General features: G+C 45.4%; 1 protein-coding gene across 1 annotated transcript in view; it reads right to left on the bottom strand.

Annotated features, from left to right (window-relative positions):
• The window catches only part of LOC119395976 (uncharacterized), a 67697-nt gene that overhangs the window by 33477 nt on the left and 17549 nt on the right, over positions 1 to 16671 (bottom strand). The window contains exons 8-12 of the mRNA XM_037663005.2: positions 14161 to 14307; positions 10510 to 10557; positions 7954 to 8100; positions 6124 to 6162; positions 1534 to 1737 (exon numbers count right to left, since the gene is read on the bottom strand). Coding sequence (XP_037518933.2) covers positions 1534 to 1737; positions 6124 to 6162; positions 7954 to 8100; positions 10510 to 10557; positions 14161 to 14307 — 585 coding nt within the window. The remainder of the gene's footprint in view (positions 1 to 1533; positions 1738 to 6123; positions 6163 to 7953; positions 8101 to 10509; positions 10558 to 14160; positions 14308 to 16671) is intronic.

The following is a 16671-nucleotide window of genomic DNA, read 5'->3' on the forward strand; positions in this document are numbered from 1 at the left end:
TAGAATCTATGATACGCAAGCGGGTTTGAATAAGTGGCAGTCTGCAGCTACCGCCAGGTGGTAGCTTGGGCTCTGCATGACTTGCTGTCAGGCGACTTGAAATACCACCGGTCCAGATAGAAAACCTTGGTTACTGAAGCTGGTGAGCCTGTTCTTGTCTCCTTGTCTGCGTCAACCGCGATGGCTGTTCCGCAACAGTCAATTACGTCGCGTGCAGCGACATACCTTTTTCTGTCAACCTTAAGGGACGGCACACAAATCTATTGTGCTTTGAAATATACGGCACAGTTTGTTTATCGAATGCAAGTCCGCACTGCCACCACTACAAAATTGCAAGTTGACTCAGAATTTCTTTATTCGAGCGCAGATGTCCAGTCTTTTCCAAGGACGACTGCAGCAATATGCCAACGAATAGTCGACTGACATTCCTCATTCCAAAAGCTTATCTCATTATCCCCCAAATTACAGTCTTCTCAATGCTGCAAGGTTTACAAAAAATTGTAGACCAAGTTTTGTCCAAGTCCTGCTTTGTGAAAAAGAAGGACTGCAGAATAGCAACAAACAGGTTACATTTTGCGTAGTTAACGGCTGGGAAAGTGCAAGGATTATTGTGTATAAGAAATAATGAGTCTACGTTTCTGGCGGCCGGCAGAGTAGGCTGCACGAAATGTTGTTGGCATTGCGCCACCATTGGCTAGCCGTGACTGTGTGACCACATTGTCGGTATATCTACTTTTTCGGTATCGCCATTTCGCTAGTGTCAGTGGTTGGCCCGGTCACTGGGCGCCAGTAATCTACACCACGCCACTTCACAGTTCTCAGTTTATCCAGCATCATCATATCATCATATCCAGAGCCACGGTCAACAGTGACATTGCCGGCCAAATGCAACAAATTAAAAATACCGTCAGCCTCGTCACGTGACTGCAGCCGACCAATGGGGACGAAGTGCCAGGAACAATTTACACAGCGCAATCCGCAAGCTGCCGGTAACGTGGACGCTACTATGGCCGCCATGTTTGCGCATTACTACAGTGAGAAGCTGCGCCCTTTACACCGCAGGTAATTTTATGCTGCAGAGGTGGTTTGAGGGGTCGAGCTCTGCTGCCCTCCAAATTAGGATTATTTTATTTTGATATCTCCCGCACATGAGGCGCAACTGTTTCACAGCATCAATATTCCCACTTTCACGTTAACGAACCAGAAGACGCTCCAATATTCCGGTGCAGTGTCGCCAACATTGGCCTATAGGGGCACTTGGACAATAAAGCTGCGTTAAAGACGACACGCACAGTCGCTTCATTGTTCATAGCATGCAGCTTATTTGTACTTGAACGCTTTCAGATTATAAACACTCTCGATTCCTAATAAGACGTTCCAGATGTCACGGCAACCGTCAAATATATCCTTCCAATATCATTTGTTCAGCCGCACTCGGGAACGCTTGCCTCATGTGGAAAACTACAAGCTGCCTATGGCTACATTCCGATGACGTTGCCGGTGTTGCCGCTGAGGTGTGGTGAAGGGTACTACCTGAACGTAAAGGCTGAGGTCCCCTCTTGCGAGCGCTGAGTCGAGCTGTTCTTGCAGCTGCTGCGAGTCGAGTTCAGGAAACAACTTTTTCCGGCAGTCGGGCAGCAGTTGACGGTATTCGCGCTGTTCCTGCGGAAACACGATGTGCTGAGCGGTGGCACAGCCTTTGAATACACTATCACTGAATGCGGTGCAGTGGCCTTGCTACGGCGCTTTCGCGAGTGCATATCGGATAACAAACGAACCAAGCGATGGCATAGCCTAGCCATAAATTTAACCTAGCGTGGCGCGTCTGAGCGGCATTTTTTTTTCGCCGGTAAACTAAGCTCGGCGAGACTGTTGTTGTTTGGCTACAGCAAGTAGCTTGAAGTAACGTAAGTTTCGGCATGTGGGCAGGGGCGTAGCCAAGGGGGAGGGTTGGAGGGGGGGGGTTAAAGCCCTCCCCTGAAATTTTTCAATTTCGCCTGCGTATATATACACGAACACATGCAAATGCATGCACAAACATACATAAAACATGGTTGAACCACCCGAAAAGAATTTCTGGCTACGCCCCTGCATGTGGGTATTCCATTGCGGCATCTAGCGCACAAGACAAGAACGTGGTATCTTCGCCCTTTTCACCCCGTCCCTGTCGTATTGTGCGCTAGATGCTGCAATGCAGCAAGTATTTTTGATTCATTTTTGCTGAATCTCGTTGTGTTTTTAGCATAATGCATCGGTGGTGGTGTGCGTTGCTTGAATGTGCTTTAATGAATAAGAACTGGAAATTGGACTTGTTAGGTATAAGTCGTGATAGCAAATCAGACTCTTTGATAACAAATGAAACAAATTCACGGCACCCGCGCTCAGCGCTTGTAAGATATATCAAGGTGCTTACGATCACATGGTCATGAATTAGGTACCATACAAACAGCACTTCATGCTTGACGGTGGCCAAACGGGAAATCAGAAGGAAAAGAAAATGTTCTCGAACATAAAAAGCGGGGCCTGCGCAAAACTTTTCAATGATTTTCCGTTCTTCACTTCTTGTTGTTTGCTCAACCAAGTGGTTGCTGCTGGCGACGGCGATTCAAGAATGACTGTGTGCGAGTAAGCTTTCACCCAAGCGACGGAGGACGTAAGATGGAAAATTAAAATAAACATTAGATCAGTACCTGACCCGTGGTATATCGTGACCGTCCACTTTTCACTTGTGCAGTTGTTTATATGTTGCTTTGACGCGTTCGTACTAAGTGTTTTCGGGACAGGTAAACCTCGCGCCATCTCCCGGTGGTGACCGAGCCTCACTGTAAGTCGTTTGGAATCAGGCAATGAAAAAGTACCTCCAGCAGACAAACATATTTTTTAAAATTTGATTCACGGCCATATGATGGAGAAATAAGTATGTGGAGCTACCTGAGACTCACTCATGAAATATGTTATGCGTTTGGGGCGCACTCGCTCTCAGACCGATCAAGATTTTCCTCAACCGGACTCGCTCGAACTGGACTCGCTCACCACAATATTGCTCACACAGACTCACTCAGACTCTCATTCAGGGCTCGATCTGTGTCTCTGACTGAGTCTGAGTGAGTCGACTCATGAGTGAGTTTGCCGACGTATGTTCAATAGACCACCACCACGGTGGTCTAATGGTCATGGTGCTGCACTGCTGACCCGAAGATCGCGGCAGCCGCATTTTCGATGAAGGCGATAATGCTTGATGCCCGTATAGCCTACTTGATCTAGGTTCACGTTAAGGAACCCCAGGTGGTCGACATTCCCGGAGCCCTCCACTTCGGCGTCCCTCATAATCATGTCGTGGTTTTAGGACGTAAAACCCCGACAATTATTGTTAAAGTATTGTGCCATAAATCATGTTGGGTCCCAAGACGTCTAAATATTTTATAACACCGCCCATTATTGGCTCAAATGCTGACCGGAAAGCCTCGGGTCCGATACCGGCCTTGACGCTCGAATTTCGATGGAGGTGAAATGCGTGTTAAAGAACTCCAGGTGGTAAAAAAAATTCACAGCATATCCACGGGTGAATGATGAAGAGTTTGGGCGAAGCTCCTGAAGCAGTGGGATGTAGTGGGAAGCAGTGTAGTGGGAAGCAGTGGGAAGTAGTGGGATGTTTGCAAAGACGACGTAGTGGGCAGTTTGCAAAGGTGGCTTCCGTTCCACCTTCATTATAAAGGCTTTATAGTCGTTGAAGTAATGGATCGGTGATGGATCGTAGTGGGATGTTTGCAAAGACGAAGTAGTGGGCAGTTTGCAAAGGTGGCTTCCGTATCCCCTTCAATATAACGGCTTTATGGTCGGTGAAGTACTGGATCGGTGATGGATCGTAGTGGGATGTTTGCAAAGACGAAGTAGTGGGCAGTTTGCAAAGGATCGGTGATGGTTCGTAGTATACTGCCGGTTACGCCTTACACCGGGCGCGTGACAAGGTTAGACTAAGAGGAGCTTCGCCCCTAAAATTTTCGGAGCCTTTCACTGCAGCAGGCCTGATAATCATATTGTGATGGTGGCACGTGAAACCTCAGAAATTATTATTAGCGCCCCGCCTCGGTGGTCTAGTGAATATGGCGCTCGACTGCTGACCCGCAGGTCGCGGGATCGAATCCCGGCCGCGGCGGCTGCATTTTCGACGGAGGCGAAAATGTTTGAGGCCCGTGTACTTAGATGTAGGTGCACGTTAAAGAACCCCAGGTGGTCGAAATTTTCAGAGCCCTCCACTACGGCGTCTCTCATAATCATATCGTGGTTTCGGGATGTTAAAACCCAGAAAAAAAGAAGGTATTATTAGCTTATTATTGGCTGTGTAAAATATTCAGATGTCCTCAGAACCTACGAAATTTGTGACACGTCACTGGAATTTTAACAGAACTTTCTAGTGTGTCTTTAGCATGTGTATCGCTAGTTTAATTCGATAAGCAGTTTTGTTGATCGGATGTGTTAGTTGGTTCATCTGTTTTCTATTCAGTTATGGCAGGGCGCGCAGCCTGTGCCGATAGGCGGAGTGGGATGTACCGTTTCCAAAAACCTGCGAATGATAAGTTACACACACTTGAATGCCTGAATTAAATAGTCAACTTCGCGCCAAAATCACATTCACACAAAAGAAGAAACACACGACAGGACGGGCGCTCTTCTTCTTCTGTGTGAACGTGATTTTGGCGCGAAGTTGACTATTTAATTCAGACATGTACCAACTAGCCCCACAGCAAGTTCTACACTTGAATGCCACCGCTAACAAAAGGAAATGTTTTGCACGAGCTTATTATCTGCACTCCAATCGGTAAAAACACGGCAACACGGTAAAAACATGGTGAACCCATAAACTATGTAACCTTGGTTTTCCTCCGCGCCGATATGACCACTCAATATGGTCAATTCACCCCATGGTGGTTTCGAAGTTGCCGTTAAAAAACTATAAAGGTTCTGCGATCTGGTTATAACGTCACGAGGCAGAATGATTTGAGATGGTATAGACTATTTTACGCAAGACATGGGGGCGCCCCCACCTTGGGCTGTTAAACGAAATTTTCTTATTTTTGTATGTCGTGACGCGAGTTGATAAGGTCAGCAAATGCCGAACGCATCAAACCAACCGTATTCATGCGTATGCGTCCACCGCAGCACTTCTCGTTTAGTTGTTAAAGATACAAAAAGGCAAGGTTAACAGCCCAATATCGCGGCACTGAAACCCATTCATGAAATAGTTTATATGATAGGCTACAGACACGCTTTTCTGTGCTCATGAGTTTTTATAATTTTTTTACGCTATACGTTGCGTTTGTGAAAATAGATCACCGAAAGCCAATGTGCCAAGCTCCGTCATTTAGGACGGTTGAATATTTCTAGCTTTACTGAGAACAAGACAATAGCATTTTTTCTCAACTTCGGCGAATTATGTGATCTGCGCAAAAAATAAGCGATGCCTTTAAGGAAACCACACCTGTCCCTTAGATAAATATCGGGGTCGCTCCTTACGGCAGCTTGACGATAGATCAAGTAACAACTGGCACAGAAAAAAATTAAAAAATTTAGACGCAGAGAAAGCGGCAAACTAATATCGTTTAATAAAACAGTTATGCCGGTGAATAAGCAACTAGATGACATGTGAAATTTGTTGTATTCCACTACGCTAGAATAAAGGAAAAGCAACTTCGCAGATCGCGATAAACAAACAGCATGAACACGTATAGCGAGCGCGCACGTCGCTTTCAAGGTGATGGTCTGTCGTGAATGTTCCGGCCTAAAGTGCTCGCTAGTACACTAATGAACCACACGCGCTGCCCTGTGAGCATGCTGTACTCAGCAATGAAAAATTCGCTTATGATATGACAACATGGGTATATTAGATACGCAGCATACAACGAGGCGCGCCGATACTTCGGAGGTCATATAAAAGGCGTATGAATACGGTAGCTTATGTAGACTGATATGAAGTGTACTTTTGCAACAGCAGTACTTTAAATACGCTACTGTGTCTAAAACGGCCAGCAACATAGTGTAGAACATTTGTTTTGTGACACTGATGACATGGGCAACAGAATGAAGGCCTTGCAACAAAAGGAGATTGCAGAAATGTTCACTTGCCTCAATATGTAGCAGGTACTCGTGCATGCAGGTTTCCAGCTGGAATATAACACGGGGATAATTACTTGGCGCTAAACTAAGACAGGGTCGACGCACAGTCGAAAGCGGGGCGAATTGAAATAAACAATTGAAATAATCGCATAATAGAACAGCAACACTAAATAGGGCGTCGCAGCCATATTATAACGGTAGTGATTAGATAGTGAATTTTTATTATCCAGAATCGCTGGCACAAAAAACGAAACACGTAAGAGGAGAATGACAAGCACACTTATCGATATCGGTTCTGGAATCCACAATGTGCATTCTTTTGCGTTTGGGCATCTTTGTGTTTGTTTGTTTGCGCATGTGTGTGTGCGTTTGCGCTTGGCTGTGCTTGTATAAGAAATTCACAATTTTGTCTTACACCTGTCCGCGCGGGAAATGTTACAGCCCTGCGCAGAGTCGACTCTGCTTCCGTCCGCTACATCTTTGATGCGGTGCACGATAGAATTCAAGTTTGCGGTGTTCGAAGGAATTTAAAAGCACGACACCTATAGCAAAGTCAAAGGCAGTACATTTTAGGGCAGCCGCCGTCTTTATCTGGTAGTAAAGCCAAGAGAGACCTATAGACTAGGTGATTCATCGTAGCAACAGCAACTTCTATCAGCAGTGAAGATGTGAGTTAAGGAAGTACCATAACATTCAGGTGGCAGCCCGCACATACCGCGTGAAATGATGACAATGCATTTACAAACGTGATAACAAAATTATAACGATGCGTTTAGAACCTGTCTGCCATTTCAATTGCTAACTGCACACGCAAAAAAGCAAAGAAAAAATTTGTATTTTGCTCCTATTGTCTATCCAATTCGTGCTGCGAGCTGAGATAACTCGTAGGAGGAAACAGCGCGAGGACCAGGACAAAAATAGGCACACATAAAACCACACGTAGCGCTGACTGGCAACTGAAGTTTATTGCGGCGAACAACGTAAATAAATACCTATCCACGTATCAGCCAACGTGAAAGAAATCAAGAACAGACAACAGAAGAAAGAAGGAAAACGAAAAATGATAAAACTACTCCGACGTAAAAAGCTTTGTGCGCATGACACCAATGGCTACCATGAATCGCCAGCAGAGAGATACACAATTTCCTTGTCAGTTAATAAAACAGAGGGAGTGCTGACACATCTATCCTTTAACATGGCAATTTTGTGAGCCTCAATTATTTCACACGTTAGTTAAACTAGCCGACAACCCTTCATGAGATAACTCGCTAAAGGGATTCAGCAATGATCGACCAAACGTCCTTTAGCCAAGCAGCAATGCGATTCCCCTGCACCACAGCGTCTGTAATGCCCCAATACCTTGGCGGTGTTGTACCGTCACGACATTTTTGGCACCCATTAAAGGGAATACCAAAACGTCGCATCATGAGACCATTGCCACTGCTAAGGGGTGTTCATATAGGTAGAGTCCACATCTGCATGCAACTTGCCATTGTAATTCAATTGCTATCGCACTCCACAATAACCGCCAATTGTACTTCACGGGCGTGGCTAATGTAGCACTTATTGCATGACCTCTCTCCAAGCCCATAGCGAGGAATTTTTTTTCGTGGTGGGGGGCACTTGTTCAAGGCCATGACTATTTAGAAAAACACCAATTTTCGTTATCTATTTTTGGTAAAACACCCCCCTTCATCAGAATTTCGGGGGCGGGGGAGTGGGGACACGGGCTTCTAGGGCACCACACCCACCCTCTTCCACTTGACTAAGGGCCTGCCTCTTACAAAACGTGAACTGTATTATTAACCTATCGCGAGACACTCTTTCCAAGACACTCACTTTCTGTCTAAGATCAGTGTGCCGTTTCGTAAGGGCGTTAGCCTCCTGGGCGGCTCGGCGAAAAGCGTCGTCCCTGTCAGCTTCGGGCTTGTCTGGCAGCGCCTCGCGAAGACACAGCGCCCGCTTGGACTCCAGGTCAAGCTGCTCCTGCATGTGCGGAAGGGCCTCTGCCACGTGTTATACCTCGAATATCTGAGATATCAGATGTAAATTATTTCATATGCCGGTAAAGTACACTTGTAAGCTTTACATTGAACTTAAGGAGAAGATTACCGTTGAGATAGTCTCAGTTTCCCTATTATAACACAGGAAGTGATAAAAGCGAAGAGTGGGTGCCTAACCGTACGATAATTACGATATTATGCTTCCTGAGGAAGAGGAGAATTGTTATAAATGTGCTAGTATTGAACAACTGCGTAATGAATTTAAAATGAATTTGTAGCACATGAGAGAAACTGAAATAACGCAAATTAAGACAAGCGGTTGCAGAAAGCCGATTAATGGACTACAATATATATATATATATATATATATACAGGGTGTCCCAGCTATCACGCAGCACGATTTAAAAAAAGAGGAACGGCGTTACGCGCAATCAAACCTACAGCATATTGTTCCTAGTACACTAAAGTAGCCACTGCTGTTTTTTCCGTTAATGAGGTTTGATTAATTAGTCATAATTATATTTCTAACTCGACAAGTACTCGCCTAATTGTCAAAATGTCAATGAGGCGTATGTAGGCATGTTCAAATGGCATCTAACTGCGCTACTTTCAACAACGTGCTAATTGCGCACTCATTTTTTCCGCCTGATCAAGAAAGCCCGCGAAATATGAAAAGTGACACGTGGCTAGAGTGTTGCGCGCGTCGGGAACCAGCGCCCTCAAACAGGCTCCCTATGAGGCAGACAGTATCAAGGAAAAAATGCAGAAAAAAAAAAAAACGTATCGCCCTATCTGCTACTCCCCTGCCTAGAAACGCACCGCTTGGTTTTACAGAGTCAGGCCGTAATCGGAACACCTGCCGCGTTATCAATGAGAACAGTCGGCCGTGAGATATGGACGATTGCGGCGTACTATCGAACGGATTGAATCCCAGCGAAACTGCACGCATATCGCTGGTGCCCGACCTGTACCCTTGCCAAAATGCGGAACGCTGTCTTTCGCAACAGGCAAAGCGGTTGTTTGTAGTAAGCTTATTTGAGGGCGCTGGTTTCCTTTGCGGGTGGGAGCGTAGTCACGTGTTATTTTTCATATTTAGCGGGCTTTCTTTATCAGCCGGAAAAAATGAGCGCGCAATTAGCACGTTGTTGAAAGTAGCGCAGTTAGATGCCATTTGAACATGTCTACATACGCCTCATTGACATTTTGACAATTAGGTGAGTACTTGTCGAGTTAGAAATATAATTATGACTAATTAATTAAACCTCATTAACGAAAAAATAGCAGTGGCTACTCTAGTGTACTAGGAACAATATGCTGTAGGTTTGATTCGCGTAACGCCGTTCCTCTTTTTTTAAATCGTGCTGCGTGATAGCTGGGACACCCTGTATATATATATATATATATATATATACTGTCTGCACATGGCCGAATTTCTTTTACAAGTCCTGCCGCAAACTGATAACGACAAGATCGCGAAGTTTGAAGGGATACCTAGAAACATTCTTAGTGTAATATTGCTATCAACAGCACCATACCTGTTACAATGATTGCTGGAGAGTAATGTGCCGGCAATCTAAGCTTTTAAACTCTTTTGACGTTTTCAAATGCCCATAAGTCTTTGCAGTATCGAATCACATATTGAGATTCTGGAATCTTCATTCGTTAGAGCAGATAAGCGGGATAAACTTTGTCTATAAGTTTTTAGGTTATGCTAAATTCGCGGGATGTTTACGAGGGCTTTGAAAACCGTTGCTCGGAATGTTATTCATATAATGAACAGTAATCTCCATATTGCATCTTCTTCCTTCAGTTGAAACGTGAGGATATATGTCAATATACGCCAACCGTCTGTTCAGTTCATCCAGCGCCTGGCCAGACACAGAAGCGATTATGTGAAATATTCATTCAGAATACGCTGCCGTGTGGTGCCGGCCGAAACCTTACAAAGAATGCAAGTCGCATGCAAATTCGCGCTCAAGGAAATCATGCCCAATTTGATCGACATTGTTCTGTCGTCAAGGTGTCAGAATGCTCCCCGTGTATGTTTTTCGAATACCGCTACGCCTACTGTAGATTAAGGACGTGTCATTCATATGCCAAACACAGTAATGAACTCTAATCTCTTAGTTTAGACTACTCCTATCTTGTTTTACGATAGCACGTCCATGATGAGACGGTCTTATGAAATATGGGCATGATGTTTCGAGCACCATACACTAGTGTTTAAATGAGTCTCTCTAACATTTGTGACATATCATTTAGAAAGAGTACCGAATTAGACGGTTATGCATATCCCCCATCTGCATTTAGGATCAGAAATATTTGCTGTAAGGCTGCGTTTTAAGGAAGCAGCAGCACGCTTTACAAGTTCTCACTTGAAGCATTTTCTTACCTCATCGGCATCCGGAAACATGACGCTGTCTGCTATGCATCTTCGAACCTGAAACGAAGTTACATATCTCCTGTCACTCGAAGTCTCATGCACGGCCTAATGCACTGGACGGCACGCGCTTGCAAGAAGATACGCATGCAGCTACGCGCTATACCCATAGAGTAATATACTTTCATAAAGAACGGTCACTCGAACCGTTTCGAAAGCGAGTAAGTAAGGGTCTCACGACCTGCCAGGTAGCGTAGCGATAGATTCCACTCATTATTCAGCATCTGTAGCAGCCGCCTCAGGAGGACCACCGAAACGCGAGTTTGACACTAAATTTTTGCAAAGGAAAAGTTTTACTGATGTCTGCAATCCTCCCTGTCGGCAACGCATCATGCCTACAGAGAGCTTTTATTATACTGCCACGAAAGTCTGCATATAGATTGTTCTCTTTCTATATTTGTTTGTACCACGGGTAGAACGCATTCATATGCTTCACATATACGCGTATTCACATTCATCAACCATGGGTGTGCAGCCCAGTGGTAAGGACAATCACCTTCGGGGCGTGAGGGTCTCGGTTTGAACCCCAGTACCGAAAAAAAAAACATCTTTCTGGTTTCGTTCATCTTTTTCTTTATTGAGATGATCGTCCCAAATCTCAGAAGGCATTACCAGTCCTACCAGCGGCTCGTGGCGCTGGCAGGAGTGCAGTTGCTTGGCCGCAGGGCCCTACGGCAATGTCCGCTCTTTAAGAAAGTATGTTCTCTACGCTAGACCTACATGAACGGACCCCAGAAGCAGAAGCGTAGCCAGAAATTTTTTTCGGTGGGGGGGGGGGGGGGGGTTCAATCATCCTTTCTGTATGTTCGCGCGTGCGTTTGCATGCGTGCGTGTGTATATGTACATGCAAAATCGAAAAATTTGGGGGGGGGGGTGTTAACCCCCCAACCCCTCCTGGCTATGCCCCTGCCCAGAAGGTTGCCAATAAACGTATTTGAATATTGGGTGTTACCGAGAGCATATCTCTTGTACTGATGTAGCGATAGGGTGGAAACACTGAGCGCATCAACAAAGACAACTCTGACGAAGTCTTCTCTCCTTCTCCCTTTGATGTCGCGAGGAATAATTCTAACGCACGAGGTAATATTAGGATAATCGCATCAAGCTCGTAGAAATATGAACACAGGAAGCAAGAGCATGTGCAGTAAATTCTGTAGAGGTTCTGTAGCTGCCCGTTCAAGGGCCCCTAAAGAGAAACAATGAATCGGTTTAGATCGATAAATTGTGCTCTGAGAACTCTAACGTCGTTAATTTCGCCACCATAGGTTTATTAATAGAGGAGAAAATCAAGTTCAAAGTATCACTTTTAAATTTCGCACCGAAATATCCTCGCGTGACGTCACGGATTTCAAAGTGTATTTATCGTATTTTGGCGCCATTGGCACAGCAAAATTACCCCAAACTTGGTATGTTGTCTATGGACCCCTCAGAGGACAATGTACTTCATTTTTACCGATTACGAACTACGCCGTTCCTAGCAGGCGCCGTCAAAACATGTGACGTCACGGCGAATGGTGCGGAAACTTCAAGGTGGCGTCATCACCCACATTTTGTTTTTGCGTGTTTTCTCGCTTACTAAGCGTCTTCTCGCAACAAGCATGGTGTTTTTGGTATTGCCAAAGAGTACTTTACTAGTATGAGAAAAATCGTTTTGCTCTGTAGTGTCTTTTTCATGTAGTTTAGTTCGAGATTGAATGGTTGCATCGCAAGAAGCCTTGCAATGATGCGAAAAATTTTTGCTGACACTTAGGATACCACTGTGAGCGGAGACCAATTTCACATAATAAATGATTTCGTGCTAAACGAAATTGGGCAGATAAACAATGTTATCTTGCTTGCAACTCTGTTCTGACTAAAAAAAAGGTTCCGTTCACTTCCAAAGTTCCTCTTCATCTGGGTCTGCTTTTTAAAGTAATGCGCGTTTAGTTCCTTTTCACCACTACTCATCAGAAAGTTTTAACACTTTTTTGTTAGACTCAAAGCTTCTGGTCCGCGAGTGAACGTTTGCAGTATCAACACTTCATCAAACAAATGATTGCACGCGTTAAAAATTTAGTTCCATAACATTTCTTGCATATTCGTCATAATTGAAGACGTATTGCCAAAATTCAGATGAGACTTTCGTTCCGCTATTCATGAAGTTCTGTAGAGTTTACAAATTCTAGAATTCACGTCTTAGCTTTCTACTAAAATGCCAGCCGTGGGGCTTTTAAGACGAAATCTTTAAACGGCTTATGAGAAGAGTGCTTTGGCTAAAAGCCGGGGTGCGGTACAAAAAAATCACATGACCACTCGTGCCCCTTGTCGATTGAAGCGCATGTGCTGCGCCTTGACGTCGCCTTCGCGGCGTTAGCATTATTAAAAAAAAAAGCGATGTAAAAGCGGTGCTCGCATGAATCGCTCTAAAGTTACATGACCAACCGTGTGACGCACGGGTCGAGGCGAGGAGCTGTCCGTTCACTTCTCTACGGCGTTGACGTGAAAAAATGTATAGCACACACGCACATACATTATATATAAGAAAGCGGCGGCGTCCGTTCGCCTTCAAATCGTCTTAGGCGATTGTATGGCGGACCCTGTGTGAGTTTCTTTTTCTTTTTATTTGGTGGGGGAGGGGAGGAGGCGTACCTTCAGATCTCTTATCTATCGCCTCATGACTGATGTTTACATGGAACATTCGCAAAAGCATTGAAAGAAGCGAAAGCACCATGTAAGCGCCCTTTTGCATGGAGAACAGACGCGAAATACGTAATGTTTTGAACACACACACACACACACACACACACACACACACACACACACACACACACACACACACACACACGCGCGCGCGCGCACACATACACACACACACGCGCACACGCGCACACACACACACACACACACAAACACACACACACACACACACACACACACACACACACACACACACACACACACACACACACACACACACACACACACACACACACACACACACACACACACACAAATTTGTGCATGTTCAGTGACGCAGGAGGAAAGGTTGAAATAGATGTATCTAAATAAAAATGCAACAGGTTTCAAATAGTTCTGTTTTCTAGCGGCGCTGTGGTTTTTGCTTTTTATTGGCGTGTTGGACCAGTACGAGGCGCACGAGAGGTAGGTACTAATGGGTCCGCTGTTAAAAGTAACACTTGCGTGATGGCCGTGTCCAAAAGTTTCTGCATCGCTCGGGCACATTCGCGTAGATTCGCAGATGTTAACAAGTGGCAGACAATCTTCACTCCTGTGGACACGGACACTGTTTTACTAGCAGCCTCTTGCAGTTACGAATCGAAGAACATGAAGGTTACACATTTTAGCGTTCCCTTTAACAGTTCAACCTATTCTAGTAGCAGATGTTTAGGGGCTAGTTGGTGCATTCTTTCAAAAAGGAAGGATTTCGCAAAAAGCACAGCACACCATTCAAATAATCATTCACAGCACGTATTCTACATCACGACCGCACTGGATGGCCATGATGAAGAGCTGCTAATGGCCGCGCTACTGATGTACCGTTCCATTCAGAGAGGCCGTGTCTGCATAGACAACAAAGAGAAAGACACAGAGCACACTCGTCACCTGTGTCACAGTCCAGAATGCGGCGCTGCTCATGTTTGTAGCTTCCACCACGATCCGGCAGGCCTCCTTCTCGCGCATCGATGCCTCCACAGAGGGCAGCACGGCGGCCATGCACTTTGCCTTGTGCGCGTCGTAGGACCGGTCACGCTGTACGTGATTAAGCGCAGTAAGTTCAATCCTTAAACGCTACAAACGACTGTGCCAAAAGCATAAAGAGCTGGACATTTACAGAGGAAGCCGACCGACCATAAACTTCGTATTTTCGAACTCGAAGGTCTTACTGGCGCCCATGAAGTTGACTTGCATAATGGTTTCCAACGATTAAGTAGGCTTACTGCGTATGTCGCGCACTCAAACGGCTTAAGTTCAGAATCACGATGAAGTAAAATAAAAAAAAGGAAAAAACAAAACAGAGAGAAAGCAGCTGAAGTGCCATGTCCGTTTTTTTTAATCTGTTAAGTAATGTCACCGTAGATAGTCAAGCGGTATGGAATTGTTTATACAAAATTCAGAAGCTTAGGCTGCGCAACAAAGTCTGGCGAACGACGCAACGCCCTCAGCTGCAAGCTGCACTTGCGTTTTTTCTTTCTTTATTGCCAATGTAGATTCTTATCACAATGAGACACTGGCACAGTAAAAGGCACGAAACTCTACATTAGCTGGCACAGTTACAGGCGGTCTAAAACTGCTTGATCTGTGAATGACCGTCTACGTGCTGTAGTTGGTTATTCAGTAACATTTCGGTAGATCATTTTTGTTTCCACTAAGGAACAAGTACATTCGAGTAAGTATGCTCTCGAACCGGACGTGCATTAAAGGGGCCCTGCAACACCTTTCTTAGTTATATTGGAATAGTCTCATTATTGACGTATGACTCTTCACGAGTCATATGCCGCAAAAATTTTTCGAATCCGTCAAGTCTAAGTGGTGTTACCAAATTATAGAGATCACGTTCCGCAGCTTTCACCCTCAACTCAACGCCGCGAGCGCGCGGAACTGCCTAGGCAGCGAGTAGACGGGGGGAGCGCAGAGAGGCGAGGCTCCGCCCAAGAGCGCCGGCGGAGTTTCTTTCTTCATTTTTTTCTCTCTGACGTCTGGGCGCAACCACGTGGTCTGTGCCGCCACTTCCGGTCGGCTTGCGTCGTTCTCGTCGAGCGGAGTCGATCGCTCTGTGTATCGCGCGTGCTTGAAAACTGCGCGTCGGTTTGGTAATGTTGGGTGTGCACCTCGAACGCCGTAGTGTTTTCATCGCTCTGCCAACCATGGAAGCAAACCTGCGCGCTCGTTTGGAACGAATGACAGCTGAGATCGGTTTCGGCCCCTACTCCGATACACCGCCTCGTAAGACGGCACTGGCAGACGACCCCGAAGCGCCGCCATTACGGACGCCAGCATTGTTATCGGAGACACGCTGCGCCCGTGCCTCGGTCGGTCGTGAGAACGTGCCGACGATTCAGTTCTCAGCTGACGAGGCAACACTCGAACGGCTGCCACTCTCAACGGCAACCGGCGATGGTCAAAAGCACAGAAATATTCACGTTTTCGGCACTGCGCATGGCGAAGAAAACGGAACCACGCAACTACGAGCAGACGAGCTGTCGGTGAGACCGGAAGTGCTAATATTAATGTTTGATCGGTGTTTTTAACGCGATAACATAATATAAACATACATATTATCTACTTATTGAACTCAAAATTAACAACGAAAGTAATAATGAGGGTGTTATCGTGATTATAACATCAGCCAATGGTGGAACTGCCGACAATCGCGTCATATTTTGCGGACTAATACATCATTTGTCGAGAGAAGAGGGAGCGATTTTCAGCTGACTTTGAGAATTTATTGTAAATTCCAGGCCGTGCGCATCGCTATAATATTTGGCTCGCGTGTTCTCGGGAGCCTCCACTACCGATCGGCAGCGCTTTTTGAGCATGCTCGAAAAGTGTTGCAGGGCCCCTTTAATATAAGAATGGCGCCTTGCCATTGTATCTAGACTACCGTATACTGTGCAGCGGCAGCAACCTCACTTAATCGTACAGCAACATCATCGTACGGCGCCCTTTGCTCGTTTTCAAGTGCAAAACAATGAAGTGCCATGGGCACCCCGAAACAAGTGATTTTTCGAAGTCCGCTGGAGGACGACCCAAAGGAAACCCCAATCCCAGCACAAAACATGTTAAATTATTTCATGTTTCTCAAGATAAAGAATTGGTCTCCCCAAGGCACGAATACGCCAACTTTCTGCACACTTGTTCTGATAAGCAATGTGGCTGTGTGAAAATTGAAGAAAATCTTTACTACGGGTTCTACCTCCATTCTTTTCGCGCTGCTTAAAATGTTTTGCCCAGATCCTGCACGGTATTTCAAACAAAGGGGCAGAAAGAATTCTATGCACTAGATCCTTGTATAACATTTTACGTGACACAAAACTGAGGTAGTCAAAAGAAAAAGGTGCTTTTAGGAACAGACGCGAATTAACTACTACTTTGAGGTAACCTTTGAGATTTGTT

This window comes from Rhipicephalus sanguineus, chromosome 6 (assembly GCF_013339695.2).
Source record: "Rhipicephalus sanguineus isolate Rsan-2018 chromosome 6, BIME_Rsan_1.4, whole genome shotgun sequence".
In the NCBI taxonomy this organism is placed as follows: domain Eukaryota; kingdom Metazoa; phylum Arthropoda; class Arachnida; order Ixodida; family Ixodidae; genus Rhipicephalus; species Rhipicephalus sanguineus.